General features: G+C 45.3%; 1 protein-coding gene across 5 annotated transcripts in view; it reads left to right on the top strand.

The window, feature by feature from the left end:
- LPIN1 (lipin 1) overlaps window positions 1-15,594 on the top strand; it is a 127,444-nt gene that overhangs the window by 29,356 nt on the left and 82,494 nt on the right. For all 5 annotated transcript variants that reach the window (XM_057558238.1, XM_057558241.1, XM_057558240.1 and 2 more), the window contains exon 2: window positions 6,174-6,230. In XM_057558238.1, the coding sequence (XP_057414221.1) occupies window positions 6,174-6,230 (57 nt within the window). The remainder of the gene's footprint in view (window positions 1-6,173; window positions 6,231-15,594) is intronic.

Raw genomic sequence — 15,594 nt, 5'->3', positions numbered from 1 at the left:
AGAGATCAAAGGGTGCAGGTGGGAGATGAGACTGCACAGGCGGGTGGAAACTTTGTTCACCAAGTTAAGGAAGGGTTTAAAAAATTGTATACGTTTTATATATTTATTTGAGTGGTTTTACTCATGGAGGCAAAACGACCAGATTGTGTTTCAAAAAGATGCCCTTGGCTGCCGCAAGGAGAATGAACTACAACGTGGCAAAAGGAAATGTGGGCAATCCCATTAGGAGGCTGTGCCAGCAGAATAGTGCCCCCCTAAGATGTCCATGATCCTCAGAACCCGTGAATGGGTTAATTACATGGCAAAAAAGAATTAAGGTTGCAGATGGAATTAAGATTACTCATCACTGACCTTAAAATAGGGAGATTATCCTGGATTACCGCCTGACGTAATCCCATGAGTTCAGAGAATGGGTCAGAGACATGGGACATCAGAGGCACTCAACCTCGAGAAGCTTTGAAGAAGCTTCAGAGAGCCCTCGAGAGCTTTGAAGATGGAGCAAGTGCTATTAACCTCATTTTGTGGTTGAAGAAACTGAATTTCTAAGACATGAAGTGACCTACCCAAGACCAAGCATTATTAAGTATTATAACCAGGGCTTAGATCCAGTTCTCTTGACTACAGACTCTCTTTCCATTTCTGCACTAGTCTAAGGGACCCTGGGGGACCCAGGTTAGAGTCTGACTGGGTCCAGTTCCAGCCCCACCTGTAGTGTCCTCCTCTTCACCCCATCTCCTCCCAACCAGAGCAAACCCTTCCTTATCCTCTTCCTTTATTTCAAATCGTATTGACAGAGGGTGCTGGGCTGCAGAAGAGGGGGATCTTGGCATTGGAATCATGATGTAGGAGGGCACGTGCATTTAGGCTGATAGAATTTTGGAGATAAAGAGCACTTAGTGTAATTCTGTCCTTTGACAGATGAAAAACTGAAACCCAGAGAAGGGAAGTACCTTGTCCAAGGCCTCCTCCAAGTTAGTAAGACAGTCAGGACTAAATCCTGAACTGCTTCCTCCCCAGACCAAGGCTCCTCCCACTGCATCCTGGGTTCCTGGAATGTTCCCAGGTGTTCCTGGAATCCTCAGCTGGCATTTGGATGCATTTTCCCATAAAAGTAGGCTGTATAAACCATAGTGCCAGCAGGTCCCTGGCTGTACAGCTCAGCAGTGCTTCAGTTCATCTAGGCTATGGCTTCCTCTGCCTTTCCTCCCCTGGAAAAACAAACTCACTTGGATGGAACTCTTTCTGTGTGAAAATGTTACTCTCTATTTAAAAAGAAGTTCAGATGAACAAATGAACTTTAGAATGTGTAAACTGGGACGCGCCTGGCCTATCACTGTGGACTTAAGGCCTGATGATCTGGAAGACTTTCTCTCTGAAGTCTCCCTCTTTCTCCTTCTGTGTGGTGGGAATTCTGTGGTCCAAATGTTTCTCCATCAGTGAAACGGCAGCAAGAGCTTTGGAGTCACGCAGACCTGAATTTGAATTTGGATTTAGGCCCATATATGTGACCTCCAGCAAATCACGGCAAAGGTGTAGGAGTGAGCAAGGCCCTACGAGGAACACAGGAGACTGTGTCCTGGACCTTGATCTTCATCAGCCTGCCATGGAGATTCAAATTCACCTTCATTGAGCACCTACCACGTGCTGGTCACTTTCAAGTACATCTCTCACTTAATTCCCACAGCAGCCCCGAGGTGGGTAGTGTCGTGTAGTTTCTTTAGAAGAGGAAACGGAAGCTCAGTGAGGGTGAGTCAGTGGTTCAGTATTATTCTACTTATAAGTGGCAGAGGCCCTGACCAGGACCAGTCTTTGTGGTTCTATTTCAACTGCCCTACACCCCATAATGATTAATATAGTCAAGTGAGCAAGCAAATCAACACAGCATAAAGGAAAAGACAATAGGAAAGTGTCTATCTCCTATCTATTATTCTATCTACATTTACTAGGTCCATTCTCCAACCATTTTTTCATTTTTCTATATCTGTCTGTCTATCATCTATCTGTCCATTACTGTATTTATCCAAGGACAAAAGATGGTTCAAAACATACCAGAATTTCTGTCTTGATCAGCTCAGGCTGTTATAACAAAAATACCACAGACTGGGTGGCTTAAACAACAGAAATTTATGTCTCATAGTTCTGGAGGCTAAAGAAGATGTGGGTGCCAGTACAGTTTGGTTCTGGTGGGAGCCCTCCCCCTGGCTTGTAGGTGGTCACCTTCGTGATGTATCCTTACATGGCAGAGAGAGAGCTCATTTTGCTCCTATCTCTTCTTTTAAAGGCACTAATTCCATCACAAGGACTCCACCCTTATGACCTTATTACCTCTCAAAGGCCCCACCTCCACATACCATCACACTGGGGATTACGGCTTCAAATATGAATTTTGGGGGGGACACAAACATTCAGTCCATAGCAGTTACATATGTCTAAATTAAGTGAAGAATAAAAGAAAAAAATAGGTAGAGGCAGAAGATAGAGCCAAGAATGAGGCTAACACAAACATGCATTTTATAGAATCTGGCTCATTTATAAGAAGTAGAGCAGAAGTGTGGCTCTGGCCCCCAATGTCTCAGGAAGGACCTGAGCAATTACACATTTCATGGTATAAATAAGGTGAAAGCAAACCAGCTGTTCAGAAGATGCTCACCTGTTCCTGACATTGAGACTTCCGTGTTATCATCGTCCAGGATTAGCAATTAAAATGTGTGCACTACTGTTTTACACAGTATTATATCTTTTCATTCTTACATCCGCTCCAGAACTATTTTATTGTTCTCTTCCTTTTACAGATGAGAAGATTGAGGCTTAGGAAGGTGAAATTCCTTGCTAAAGGCCGTACAGCTCTTACTGGGAGAATGGGGGTTCAAACCCAAATTCATTTTTGGCTTCCCCCACGGTTGCTAACTGCTTGTTGCCCAGGGACCAAAGGCTGGGCTTCACATTTTGTGTTAGAATTTTGAATGACAACAGACAAATAGCTATGGGGTGGAATGAGATTATTTTCTTCTGAGCTTTGAGAGAAATTACTGTTGAAATACATTGGTTCACCATTTTTGGTGTTCTTGTGTTGATTTTTTTTTTTTTTTAATAAATTTATTTATTTATTTAGGCTGTGTTGGGTCTTCGTTTCTGTGCTAGGGCTTTCTCTAGTTGTGGCGAGTGGGGGCCACTCTTCATCGCGATGCGCGGACCTCTCACTATCGTGACCTCTCTTGTTGCGGAGCACAGGCTCCAGACGCGCAGGCTCAGTAGTTGTGGCTCACGGGCCTAGTCGCTCCGCGGCATGTGGGATCTTCCCAGACCAGGGCTCGAACCCGCGTCCCCTGCATTGGCAGGCAGATTCTCAACCACTGTGCCACCAGGGAAGCCCTTGTGTTGATTTTTAATCTCTGAAATCAAAGCAAATTTCTGGGGGATCAGAGTCATTGCTCCCATGGCAGCAAAAAATATATTTGGTATTTGATTTGAAACTTTGTTTTTAATTGGGACCAAATCTAAGCATTGTGAATTTAAACTGCTGCCAGCCTTCCTAGCCTACCTCGTGAGTATAAAATCAGTGCAACTATTGTACCCAGCGAGTGCTGGCGGGCATGTGACCATGTTGGTGTCCCATGAGGAATTTGAGTTGGGTGCTTCAGAACATCTGTATCCAAGTGGCATGATTTTTTGCAGAATGCTGTAATACTCTAGAGGAGCTAAAATGGAGGTAGTAACTGGACTTCCAGAAGTGTGTCAAATGCATTGATCGGTTGAAACCAGGACTGAATTAATTACTTTATTAAGCAATTTATAGATGCAGAAACCAGTCGCCTTGCCCGCTTTCCCTACCAGGATCTGGACTTGAATAGAATTCCTTAACTCACATCTACCTTCTTTCCCGGATTCTGTATTATAGGAAAATCTATCCTTTTTATTACAGGTGTTCCAGAATACTCTAAGAGTCCTCCCCAGATTTATCCTTTCAGTTTTCCTCATTGGTTGATGCTTAATGATACCATCATCTACCAAGTCACCCAGGCCAGAAACTTCAGTCATCCTCAAAATCTCCCTCTTCTTCACCCACCCGACCATCCGAGTCAATCACTGAGCCTGGGGGCCCCCTCCCACTAGGCAGTGCTCACAGCAGCCCCTCCTCTTCCCCCCCCCCCCCGCTGTCACCACCTTCCTTCACACCCTGGCCACGCTTTGCTAGAATAGCCTTTAAAGAAAAAAAAAAAAAAGGGAATTCCACGGCCGTCCAGTGGTTAGGACTCCGTGCTTTCACTGCCGAGGGCTCGGGGGTTGAATCCCTGGTGGGGGAACTAAGATCCCACAAGCTACGCGGCTAAGGAAAAAAAAAAAGCCTTTAAATTTGCTTCTCTGCGTCCAAAACACAGATGTCCGAGTGATCCTGTAAAACACAGGTCTGACCATCCTGCCCCTCAGCAGCTCCCCACTGTGTACCGTCATCGTTCTCAAACTGTGTTCTCTGAAGCCAGGGCTCTGCAACCAAGACTGGGGACTCCAGGCCTCTTCCCTGAAATGACCACAGCATTCCCCTTCTATTTACATACGGGCTTCTGCAAAAGATTTTGTTTAAGGAGGGCATTTGTTAAAAAAGAAACTTTTTAAAATGACCCCACTCTACCTGTGTCTCCTGACTGCAGACCATCCCGGGCCTGCTCCGTATCACTTGCACACGATGGGATATTCCCCAGTCATGGGCACTCCTCGCTGTTCCCCAAACATATGTGTGGTGCCTTTGTTTCTTTGAACACACCCTCTTCTCTGCTTGCAGTGGAATTTCTCCTCCTCTCTCCTCTGAGAGCCCCACTTATCCTTCAGAAGCAGCTCAGATGTCACCTTCTGTGGCCAGAAGGCGCAGAACCTTCCTTATATTTCCCGCAAGCAAACTATTGCCTCCCTCCCGGGCTCCCACCCGGCCCTGGGCATGTCTTGATGGTGGTCCTGGCCATGAAAACCTTTTCTACATGTCTTCCTGCCTGCCCCCCACTGGATCATGAGTGACTCAAGGGCAGGATTTCTATTTTACTCATCTCTGTGTTCCCACTACCTAGCAAAGCACTTGGCCCCTGCGAGAAACTAAATGAATCATCAGGTAAAGCAACACCATTAATTATCTGCCAATCAACAATATGGGTTGGAAGAGCTAAATGCTGTAGATGAATAGCAGGTAGGGTGACGGGCAAGGGGATGAAAGGATGAGGGAAATAGGAGTAAGGGGCTTCAAGGGTTGTTGATTCTGGGCTGCTTTAATTGCACTCAGAACATATATGGTTTTTTTCAATTTTACTTTATTTATTTATTTATTTGGTTGTGCTGGGTCTTAGTTGCGGCCCGTGGGCTCCTTAGTTGTGGCATGCGAACTCTTAGTTGCAGCACGCATGTGGGATCTAGTTCCCTGACCAGGGGTCAAACCCGGGCCCCGTGCATTGGAAGTGCAGAGTCTTAACCACTGCGCCACCAGGGAAGTCCCAGAACATATGTGTTTCTGAGTATAACGTAAGTATAGTTTAAGGACTATGAAAACGTATCGCATCCCTTAGGCTGGGAGCTCTAACGGGGGCCCCTGTTGGAAAAGCAGACTGTGCAGGTGCTACTTGCTTGGATAATTTCATAGCAATAGTCTTAGCAACTCATCTGTGCATGAGGCTTTGCCCTTTCACCGGAATAGACTCAGTGAATGCTCACAGCACACCCACCCGTTCCGGGGTTGTCGTTATGCCCTTTTTACAAAGAAAACCAGCCCTGTGCAGTCATACAGCCAAGAAACAGTAGAGGCAGCACGTGAAAGCATGTCTTCGGACGCCAAATCCCATCATTTTTCCATGTTGCCTTATCTCCTGACATTTCCCCAATAGGTCCATGTGGTCTGGGAAGGAGGAGACCACAGAGGAATAGAAGAGTGGGAGAGGGAGATTTATGACCTCACAATGTGTCGTTTCTTACCAAGACCTCACACTCTGAGTGTGTTCAAAAAAAACCTCACCAAATCCTTCTTCTTACTGCATTTCCTTTTTTTTTATTGAGATATAATTCACACACCATACAATTCACCGGGTTAAAGTGTACAGTTCAGTGGTTTTTAGTATATTCACAAGGTTGTGCAATCGCTACCACTAATTCCAGAACATTTCCATTAAGTAATTTCTAATGTTTTTGTTTTGCAGATTCCAATAATGAGAGACCCTGGCTGGATTCGAAATGTATGGTCTTCAAACATTAATGTGAGTAGAGTTGCTATGAATGCCCTAATTATATTAATACATTGACATTTCAAGATGAGAGAAAATACTCTTTGACAAACTGGTTTATTGCCGTGGATACATGCAGCCCCCAAACCAGGACTCTGCCATTCGACTGAAGCTTTCAGAGTTGGCCTGTGGCCCTTTCTAAAGGTTTGATGAGCCCCAGATGAAGCTAAGAACATTTGGGCTGGTTTCTAACCTCTTCTCCCTGCGAGCCATCCTCTCCCACGCGTAGATCTGATTTTGTCACCTCCCTGATTAAAAAGCATTCAATGGCTCCCTAGTGCCAACAGGGAAATGTTCTTATCAGGTTCATGCCATTTGTTTGCCCTTAAAGGACTGTCACGTTTATTTAATAAAAGCCCTTGCAGCTGCCCCTGAACCCCTCAAAGCCCTCCTGAAGATTCTGCCTCTTCCTCCTGCACCCATTGGTCCCTTTTGTCACTGCCCTGTGCCCGGTCCCCAAGCCTCAGCCGGGCCCTTCAGGTTGTCTCTGTGACTGTACTTAGTGCTTTGCTCTCTGCTCTTTTAGGGTCTCCCTAGACCCCATGTTCAGCAGCCCGAGGGCCAGCACCACGCCGCCCCCATGCCCATGCCACCTTCCAGGTTCTGCTCGTGAATCTGGCTCGCTGAGCCTCTGTAGTTTGGGGGGATATTTTGCTGAAGCATCCCTGGCAGTGGTCCCCCTACATCCTGGTTCTTTTCTTTCTTTTTTTAAAATTAAATTTAATTAATTAATTTATTTATGGCTGTGTTGGGTCTTCATTTCTGTGCTAGGGCTTTCTCTAGTTGTGGCGAGCAGGGGCCACTCTTCATCGCGGTGCGTGGACCTCTCACTATCACGGCCTCTCTTGTTGCGGAGCACAGGCTCCAGACGTGCAGGCTCAGTAGTTGTGGCTGACGGGCCTAGTTGCTCCGCGGCATGTGGGATCTTCCCAGACCAAGGCTCGAACCTGTGTCCCCTGCGTTGGCAGGCAGATTCTCAACCACTGCGCCACCAGGGAAGCCCCATCCTGGTTCTTTTCTCACAGTATGTTCATCTTGCCCTCACTTTGCCTAAGTTCAGCAACTTCATACAACTTGCTCTACCCCATAGATTTTAAGCCTGAGATCCTTTCCTGTGGAGAAGAGACTTGGAAAAGCTCAAGGAAAGGCTTTTGGAATAATCCAGGGAGGAAGTGATAAAGCCTGAAGACTTATTTGTCCTGACTGTGGCCTGTCCTAAGCCTTGGGGATATAGAATAAAAGTAACACTTGGTCTCTCTCTCAAAGGGCTCAGTGTGGAGAGAGACTCTGGTCAGAGTGTGGACCAAGAGGCCTAGTGCAGGGCCGGGCAGAGTGAGAGATTCTTCCTCAGATGAATCCAGAGGCTCCAGTTAAATGAATGAAGAAGGCTGCTGAGGAAGGCCTGGCCCCAGTGATGCTGGGAGGACCACAAGTTCTAATGATATTTCCCAGTGGATTGGCAGAGACGGGGCCCAATCATAGGCCAGGAATCTTGAGCAGGGCAGGCAGTTAGTGGCAGCTGAGTCTGGAGTGAGGGGAGCCGTCCTCTATGGAGGAGAGAAAGGGCAGGAGGTCCCGGTAAGTGAGCCGCTCCGCCTGTGGGTAGGCGGGCAGGCTGGCCGTCATGAGGTGGTCTGAGGCTGCCGTTCTCCGTGGCCAACTTCCATTCTCCAGACCTGGGGGCTGGAGCGCATGGCCACCAGGTTTCCAGGCCCAGCCTCCAGCCCAAGATGCAGGGCAATGGCCATGGTTACAAGGGAGGCGGTCAAGGAAAGGCATCAGTTGAGCCTCTGCTGCCAGGCCCTGTACTGGGCCCATCACAGAGCTCATGTGGTAATAAGACAGGAAGCAATGGACAAGGGATGTGAAAAAGGAAGTTTCTGCTGCAAGGGCAAAATTACAGAAAATCTTACCATCTAAGCAGGGGACCTGGATTTGGAGTCCAAAGTTTTGGTCACATCTGCCTCTTAGAGTACGTGTGATGTCGAGCAGGTTCCCTAACTTCTCTGAGCGTTAGTTCCTTGGCTGTACGTTGGGAGTTCATCCGATCGTGACCACGGAGAGCTTGCTGTTCACCACCAGGCATTGTGTAGAGAGAAGACGGCTTGGGACTCAGCTTGGAGGGGTGGGGTGGAGAGTTTAGGAGCAATTCAGAAAAACGCTTCCAAGAGAAAGTGAGTCTTATGCAGAGTCTTGAAAGAGGTCTAAGTTAGCCAGGCACGGAGGTGAGAACTGGGTGGTGGGATTGAAAGAGGGGAAGAGTGGGAGGTGACAGTGGAGGAGGAGGGAGCAGGGTGCCCATGATGGGGGACCTCACTTGCTTTTCTAAAGACCTTGGACTTTATCCTACAAGTAATGGTAATGGGGGGTGTTGGCATTGAGGGGCCTTAAGCAGGCAGTGCCATGTCATATCTGCTGCCCTGTTCCAGAGTAGTCATGGGATGGGGCTGGAGGCAGGGAGGCCATTTAGGAGGTCATCGTCAGCCTGGTTGAGCTGAAGTGCGTGGTGGACAGTCCAAATGGAGGTTTCCAGAAGGTAGCTGGATGTTCGGTCTGGAACTGAGAGGCAAGGTCAGGCCTAGAGATACTGATCTGTGGGTCAACAGTATCGCTGAAGTCTCCAAGGGGGACAAAATCACCCAGGGAGTGTGTGTGGCCAGGGGAGGTGGGCGAGGTCACATAGGTGGGTTTCCAATCAGAACCTCTACTGTCACAGCTTTTGGTAATTTTTATGTTGTTATCCTTAGAAGATAGGTTCATAAATTCCAAAAATGCTTAGTGATGAGAAAACCCAAGTGAAGGGAAAGTACAACAGGGCAAGAGAGTAGGGCTCAAAATCTCTGTCTTTGCCTGTCTGTCTCTTTCTCTGTCCCTGTCCCTGTCTCTGTCTCCTACTTACTGTGCAAATAAATGTTCTAGGCACGAGGGTACACTAATGAGTGCGTCGTGGTTGGTCTTTTGCTTGAAGGGCTCACCAACCAGTAGAGGAGACAGAGGCATATGAAATGACGCAGCGACAAGGCTCTGTGGAGTCCCATGTGGGCTGGTTAGTACAGAGAAGCCAGTGATGAATTCTTCATGGACCCGAGGAATGCTTTCCTGGAGGTCCAGCTCTCAGTTTGAAGAATCTTGGTTTGGCCGTGGGATGCAGAAACCCCCCAGATACACACCAGCATACCCATCCCTGCACACGTGGAGGTTCATTCAAGGCAAAAGGCCCCGAGTTCTGGAGGGAGAGTTGAGCAATGAAATGTTCACCCAAACTGCGTAACCCGTCTAACTCAGGCGAGGGAACGTGGTACAATTAGTCACATGAAGCCTCCCTCTTGGCCAACCTGTGCTTTGATTGCACCATTTCTAGCAAAAGTAGCAATTCTCAGAATTCTAGATTATCCTGGCACAGTTACTTGGAACCATATTTTGCTTACTCCTTTTCTTTCTTATCTTTCAGTTTGAAAAAGGACAGGATTTAAAATGTCTTCTTGGATGGAAAGCACATTTTGTACAGGGAGGAAGTGACTTTTGGTTAGATTTAAATTAATTTTTGAAAAATTTTACCCAAGTGCTTCATGTGCCTATTTTCTAGAAAATCTACTAGGAAATGGTGACTCACGACGAAAGCCAACTACTTACGTATCTTCTTTGCACCTTATCCTATGGAGTTACTGATAGAGGAGAATCTAGCTGATTCTCACAGAGCATCATATGCTAATGCATCCTCCTTTTTTATACTCTGCCATTTATGTATAATCTTATCCTGTTTTAGTTTGTTCTTTATTCAGACTCTGCCTTTCTTATATAGAGAGTTTTTCTTGGGGAGAGGTGTGTTTTTCCTGGAAGTTATGTTTGCCTTTCTTTTTCCTTGTTAGCAGGAAAAATTTGTGCTTCCCATTCCCTGCCTGTCCTTTCTCCCCTGCCCTCTGTTCCCACAACACACACACATGATGTCCTTAAGCTTTTACTTTAGTCTATCACTTGGAAACTATCACAGTCTTTATTTTTAAGCCCATTAACTTGTTTTAACTGGGATCTATTTATCTTATTTGGATGACCATGATTTTCGTATAGCACTTTGGTTTTCTTATTTATTTAACAAACCTTATATGGTGCTTACCAAGTGACAGGCTCTCTTCTAAGGGTATTACAAAATTAACTCATTTACTTCCTTACAGTAGTTCTATAAGTTGGTCTTATTATTATCTCCAGTTGACAGATGAGAAAATGAGCACAGAGAGGTTGAGCCACTTACTCAAGGTCACACAGCTGATAAATGGCAGGGTTAGGATTCAGACCCACCTCTTCTAGCTCCAGAGACTTTATTCCTAAGCACTGCAACATGCTGCCTCTATAAGAAGTCTCTCTCATTCAGTAGTTGCTAATTCTTTTCATTTATTCCTTGCACTTAGTACTTTTATCACGTTCCCTAATTTTTCCAAACTCTCAGCTCTCTGTGCAGGAGTCCTTTTTTTCCCCTATAACCTCTCTCTGCAGGAAATCTCTCTTCCTGCTTGCCCTCAGTCCTCTGCCAGAGCTGTCATCTTGGGAGGCTCTCACTACATCCACCTTTACCCTGATCCCTGTTTTCTTCTTAGTTCACTCTTTAAAAATAAGCAAACTGGAGTTTTGTTTTCATGTAACCTCCCAGAAAAGGGAGATAGAAGATAAGTTTTCGAGTCCTTGCCTGTCTGAATCTCCTTTTTAATTTGACTTCACCTTTGATAGCTTGGTTGGAATTAGCATTTGAGGTTGATATTAATTTTTCACAGAATTTGAATGCACTGTTTCATTGACTCCTAATAACCAATGTTACCTGTATGCCAGTCTGACTTTTGCTCCTTCCTGGGTGACCTACTATTATTACTTTCTACCTGTACGTTTTTAGGGTCTTCAGTTAATCCTCTGTGTCCTGAAGCTCCGCAGTGTTGTGCCCAGCAGTGGATCATGTCTCACTCATTCTGCTTAGACCCTGGAGCACAAGTCTGTACTGTCCTAGTGGACAACATACTTGAAAGCTAATGAGTATCAGCAGATGAAATATGTCAACAGACTAAAGGAAAATGGAAAACAAATAAAAGAGTGGTGACTGGAGGCCCATCAAGTTCCCCTCTGTCTCTCTTATCTCATATAGCCCAACTTTTTGGTCTACAACTGGTATGTTTCATTCACTTAATCTTCTACTTTTGTTATGATTATTTTTGGCAATCAAATTTTTCCTTTAACAGACTCCTTTTTGTTCTCCAGTCTTTTTCTCTTTCACAGCATTCTCCTGTTTTTTGTTTTCTGAATGAAATAACTTCCCAGATCTCTCTGAGATTTGAATTTGGGAATTTCTTCCTATTAATTTCTCTTCTGTTCCCTTCATTATTTTTATTTCTTCTGGAGTCAGGTTTCCCCCTGTCTGTCATTCTTTCTCTTGCATGTGGCAGAGTTTCCTCAAATGGCTGGTGATTGGCAGGTGACTGTATGCATGGGATAGGAAGGTTGCCTGGAAACTCCCATGGCTGGGATTCACCCTAACCAGTCAGGGAGCCGGTGGATGCCCGGCGAACAGTGTGATTCTGGCTCCGGCACCTGTTTGAGGGTCTCCTGGGCAGGTAGCCCCTCCCTTGGCTGCAGCCCCCTTGCAGGTATTCCAGGTTGTAACTTGCTCCGTGTTATTTCTTCTTCTAAAATTTTATTTACTTTTTATTGAAGTATAGTTGATTTACAATGCTGTGCCAATCTCTGCTGTACAGCAAAGTGACTCGGTTCTATACATATAGACATTCTTTTTTTAATATCTTTTCCATTACGATTTATCCCAGGATACTGAATAGAGTTCCCTGTGCTCTACAGTAGGACCTTGTTGTCTATCCATCCTATATACACTAGTTTGCATCTGCTAATCCCAAACTCCCAATCCATCCCTCCCCCACCCCCCTACCTCTTGGCAACCACAAGTCTGTTCTCTGTGTCTGTGAGTCTGTTTCTGTTTTGTAGATAAGTTCATTTGTACCATATTTTAGATTCCACATCTAAGTGATATATGGTATTTGTCTTTCTCTTTCTGACTTACTTCACTTAGTATGATAATCTCTAGTTGCATCCATGTTGCTGCAAATGGCATTATTTCATTCTTTTTTATGGCTGAGTAGTATTCCATTGTATATATGTACCACATCTTCTCTATCCATTCATCTGTCGATGGACATTTAGGTTGTTTCCATGACTTGGCTATTGTGAATAGTGCTGCTATGAACATAGCGGTGCATGTATCTTTTTGAATTATAATATTGTCTGGATTATGCCCAGGAGTGGGATTGCTGGATCATATGGTAATTCTATTTTTAGCTTTCTGGGGAACCTCCAGACTGTTTTCCATAGGGGCTGCACCAACTTACATTCCCACCAACAGTGTAGAAGGGTTCCCTTTTCTTTTCTTTTTTTTTAAAATAAGTTTATTTATTTTTATTTATTACTTATTTTTGGCTGGTCTGGGTCTTCATAGCTGCGCTGTCTTTCTCTAGCTGCGGCGAGCGGGGGTTACTCTTCATTGCGGTGAGCAGTCTTCTCATTGCAGCGGCTTCTCTTGTTGCAGAGCATGTGCTCTAGGCACACAGGCTTCAGTAGTTGTGGCACATGGGCTTCAGTAGTTGTGGCTCATGGGCTCTAGAGCGCAGGCTCCGTAGTTGTGGTGCATGGGCTTAGTTGCTCTGTGGCATGTGGGATCTTACCGTACCAGGGCTCAAACCCGTGTCCCCTGCATTGGCAGGTGGATTCTTAACCACTGCACCACCAGGGAAGCCCTAGGGTTCCCTTTTCTCCACACCCTCTTCAGCATTTGTTATTTGTAGACTTTTTAATGATGGACATTCTGACTGGTGTGAGGTGGTACCTCACTGTAGTTTTGATTTGCATTTTTCTAATAATTAGTGATGTTGAGCATCTTTTCATGTGCCTACTGGCCATCTGTATTTCATCTTTGCAGAAATGTCTATTAAAGTCTTCTGCCCATTTTTCGATTGGGTTGTTTGTTTTTTTGTTATTGAGTTGTATGAGCTGTTTGTATATTTTGGAGATTAAGCCCTTGTGCTCTGCATTATTTCTTTACTCAACCTTTCCCTTTGCTTTCACCTTCCAAATTTGATTAGATGTCTTTTCCACAGAAGGTGGCCCTCCTGTTCTCTCTCTTCACTGTTGTAAGTTTTTAAGTTCTGAAGTTTCCTTGAAATTTAATGAGAGGCAGTGTCTGGAAGTAAAGGGAAAATAAACACACCCGTGTTTGTTCTGCTTCACCAGCTACCCTGCCCCAGGATTTTCCTCCTTGTTCAGCATTGTTAATGGAGCTATTCTGCACGTGTCCGATGACATTCACTGTGTTCCTATCCAGAAATGCACCGCATATCTCTTACAGCTGATTGCGTTTCTTAGCCTGAATCACGATAGCCCCCCTCTGCCGTACACGTCCCGGGTGGGCTAGTGCCAGGCACTAGCACAGTCAGATCCAACGATAATGTATTTAATTAGAATCTTACAGAGAACGATCATTTCCTGTTCAGTGAGTGCTTAGGTTTTAGAGAGATGTCCCAGGGCTCCTTTCTCACTTGCGATAGATAGAAACGTTCTATGAATGTCTCATTTTAGTGTGTATTCCCAATCCTCCCTCTCACCAAATCCTTCTCCCACCCCGGTGGGCATCCTGTTCTGAATTGTTTGTGTTTGTTTTCTCTTGCTGGACACACTGTGTATAGACTCATCTTGAGCTCTTTGAGGACAGAGGCATCTCTTAATCGTTAACCCCCCACTGTACCTAGCACAGAGTAAGCACTCAGAAATGGCTGGTTCAGGACATGTCATACCTGAGCTTTCCCATATGGTATCCACTAGCCACGTGTGTCTACTGAGCAGCTGAAATGTGGCTGGTCCAGATCTAAGTGTGTTACAAGTAAAAAATACATACTGGATTTCAAAGACGTAGTATAAAAGAAAAGAATGTAAAATACTTCACTAGTAATTTTTATATTGATCACCTGTTGTAATGGTAATATTTTAGATTTATTGAATTTAATAAAATATTTTATTGTAAAAAAGAGAAATGGCTGGTTGCATAAATGGGTGCATTCTTTGTGACTTCCCTCCTGCCTCACTCATGATAAGGGCACTGGTACCTTTAACACCAGTGCATCCCTAGTTAGTTTATTTTTATTAAGATGAATATATATATTTGCAACCAGGCATTATGACCCCTATATAATAATTACACAGACATTTCAAAATATTTATTGAACACCTACTAAGTGCCAGAAACGGTGCTAGATATTTAGACAGAAATGGTCTTTTCCTTCCTGCAGAGTCTGTCTGCTGGGGAGAGATTTTACAATAATTGCACACACAGATGGAACATTTAAACTATGCTCAGCACTTTGAATGAAAGATACGCAGAGCAGCGTGAGTGTCTAACAGGGAGAATTGACATAGATGGGGACGTTAGTGATGCTTGAGCTAAGGTTGAAGAATAAGCAGTGGTTAACCAGGTGAAGAGGGCAGAGGATTCCATGCAGGGGGAACAGCAGGTACAGAGGCCTGGCGGTCAGAGGGAACAGGACAAGCGCAAAGACAGGAAAATGATCCAGTGCAGCTGGAGCTTAGACTGTGTGGAGAAATAGTGGAGCCAGAGCAGCTGGGACAGCAGACGCGCAGTCAGACGTTTGATGCTGGAGAAGCGGGCATGTGTGTCTGTCAGAGAACCGTTTCCCATTCAGAAGCTCTCTAGCTGATCCGTCTGTCTCTGAGTCTCCTGAGGACACTGCAGCTGAGCTGAACATCAGTGGAGCAGATCGTACCGTGGTGGGTTCGACGCTGCAGAGCACAGAGCGATAGAAGAGAACTGAAACTGAGCTGTGTTGGGACCGGGATAAATCCTTGTCTGTCCAGCCCCCAGTCCCTGCCTCCCACTGGAAATTCAAGAAACCCTCAACTGATTCTTTGTCTTGAGTATGCCCCATTCGGCTCAGAATTTCCTCTAATTAGGTTAGTGATGTCCAAACCTTCACTTACACATCTCCCGGGGGAGGGAGACAGGAGAGGAGAATATTGGGTGCGGGTGTTATAGTTTAAAATTCAAGTGAAATCACATTAATTTCTTCTTCTGAAACTACCTCAATATCCTCTGAAATGAACGGAGATGCCCTGGGGTGTCATGGGCCCAAGACTGACAGCTATCACACTGCGTGTGTGTTTGGGGGGTTGGGCAGGGGTGACGACGCAAGACTGTCTGTACCTGTGAAGTCACAGCACAGATGTGTAGATGACAGGTCAGAGCTGATGGTCCTCTATTCCCACTTCCTCTCTTTCTGAT

Source organism: Balaenoptera acutorostrata, chromosome 12 (genome assembly GCF_949987535.1).
Source record: "Balaenoptera acutorostrata chromosome 12, mBalAcu1.1, whole genome shotgun sequence".
Taxonomy (NCBI): domain Eukaryota; kingdom Metazoa; phylum Chordata; class Mammalia; order Artiodactyla; family Balaenopteridae; genus Balaenoptera; species Balaenoptera acutorostrata.
Note: the sequence above shows the minus strand (reverse complement) of the source record. Positions and strands in the feature narration are given on the sequence as shown.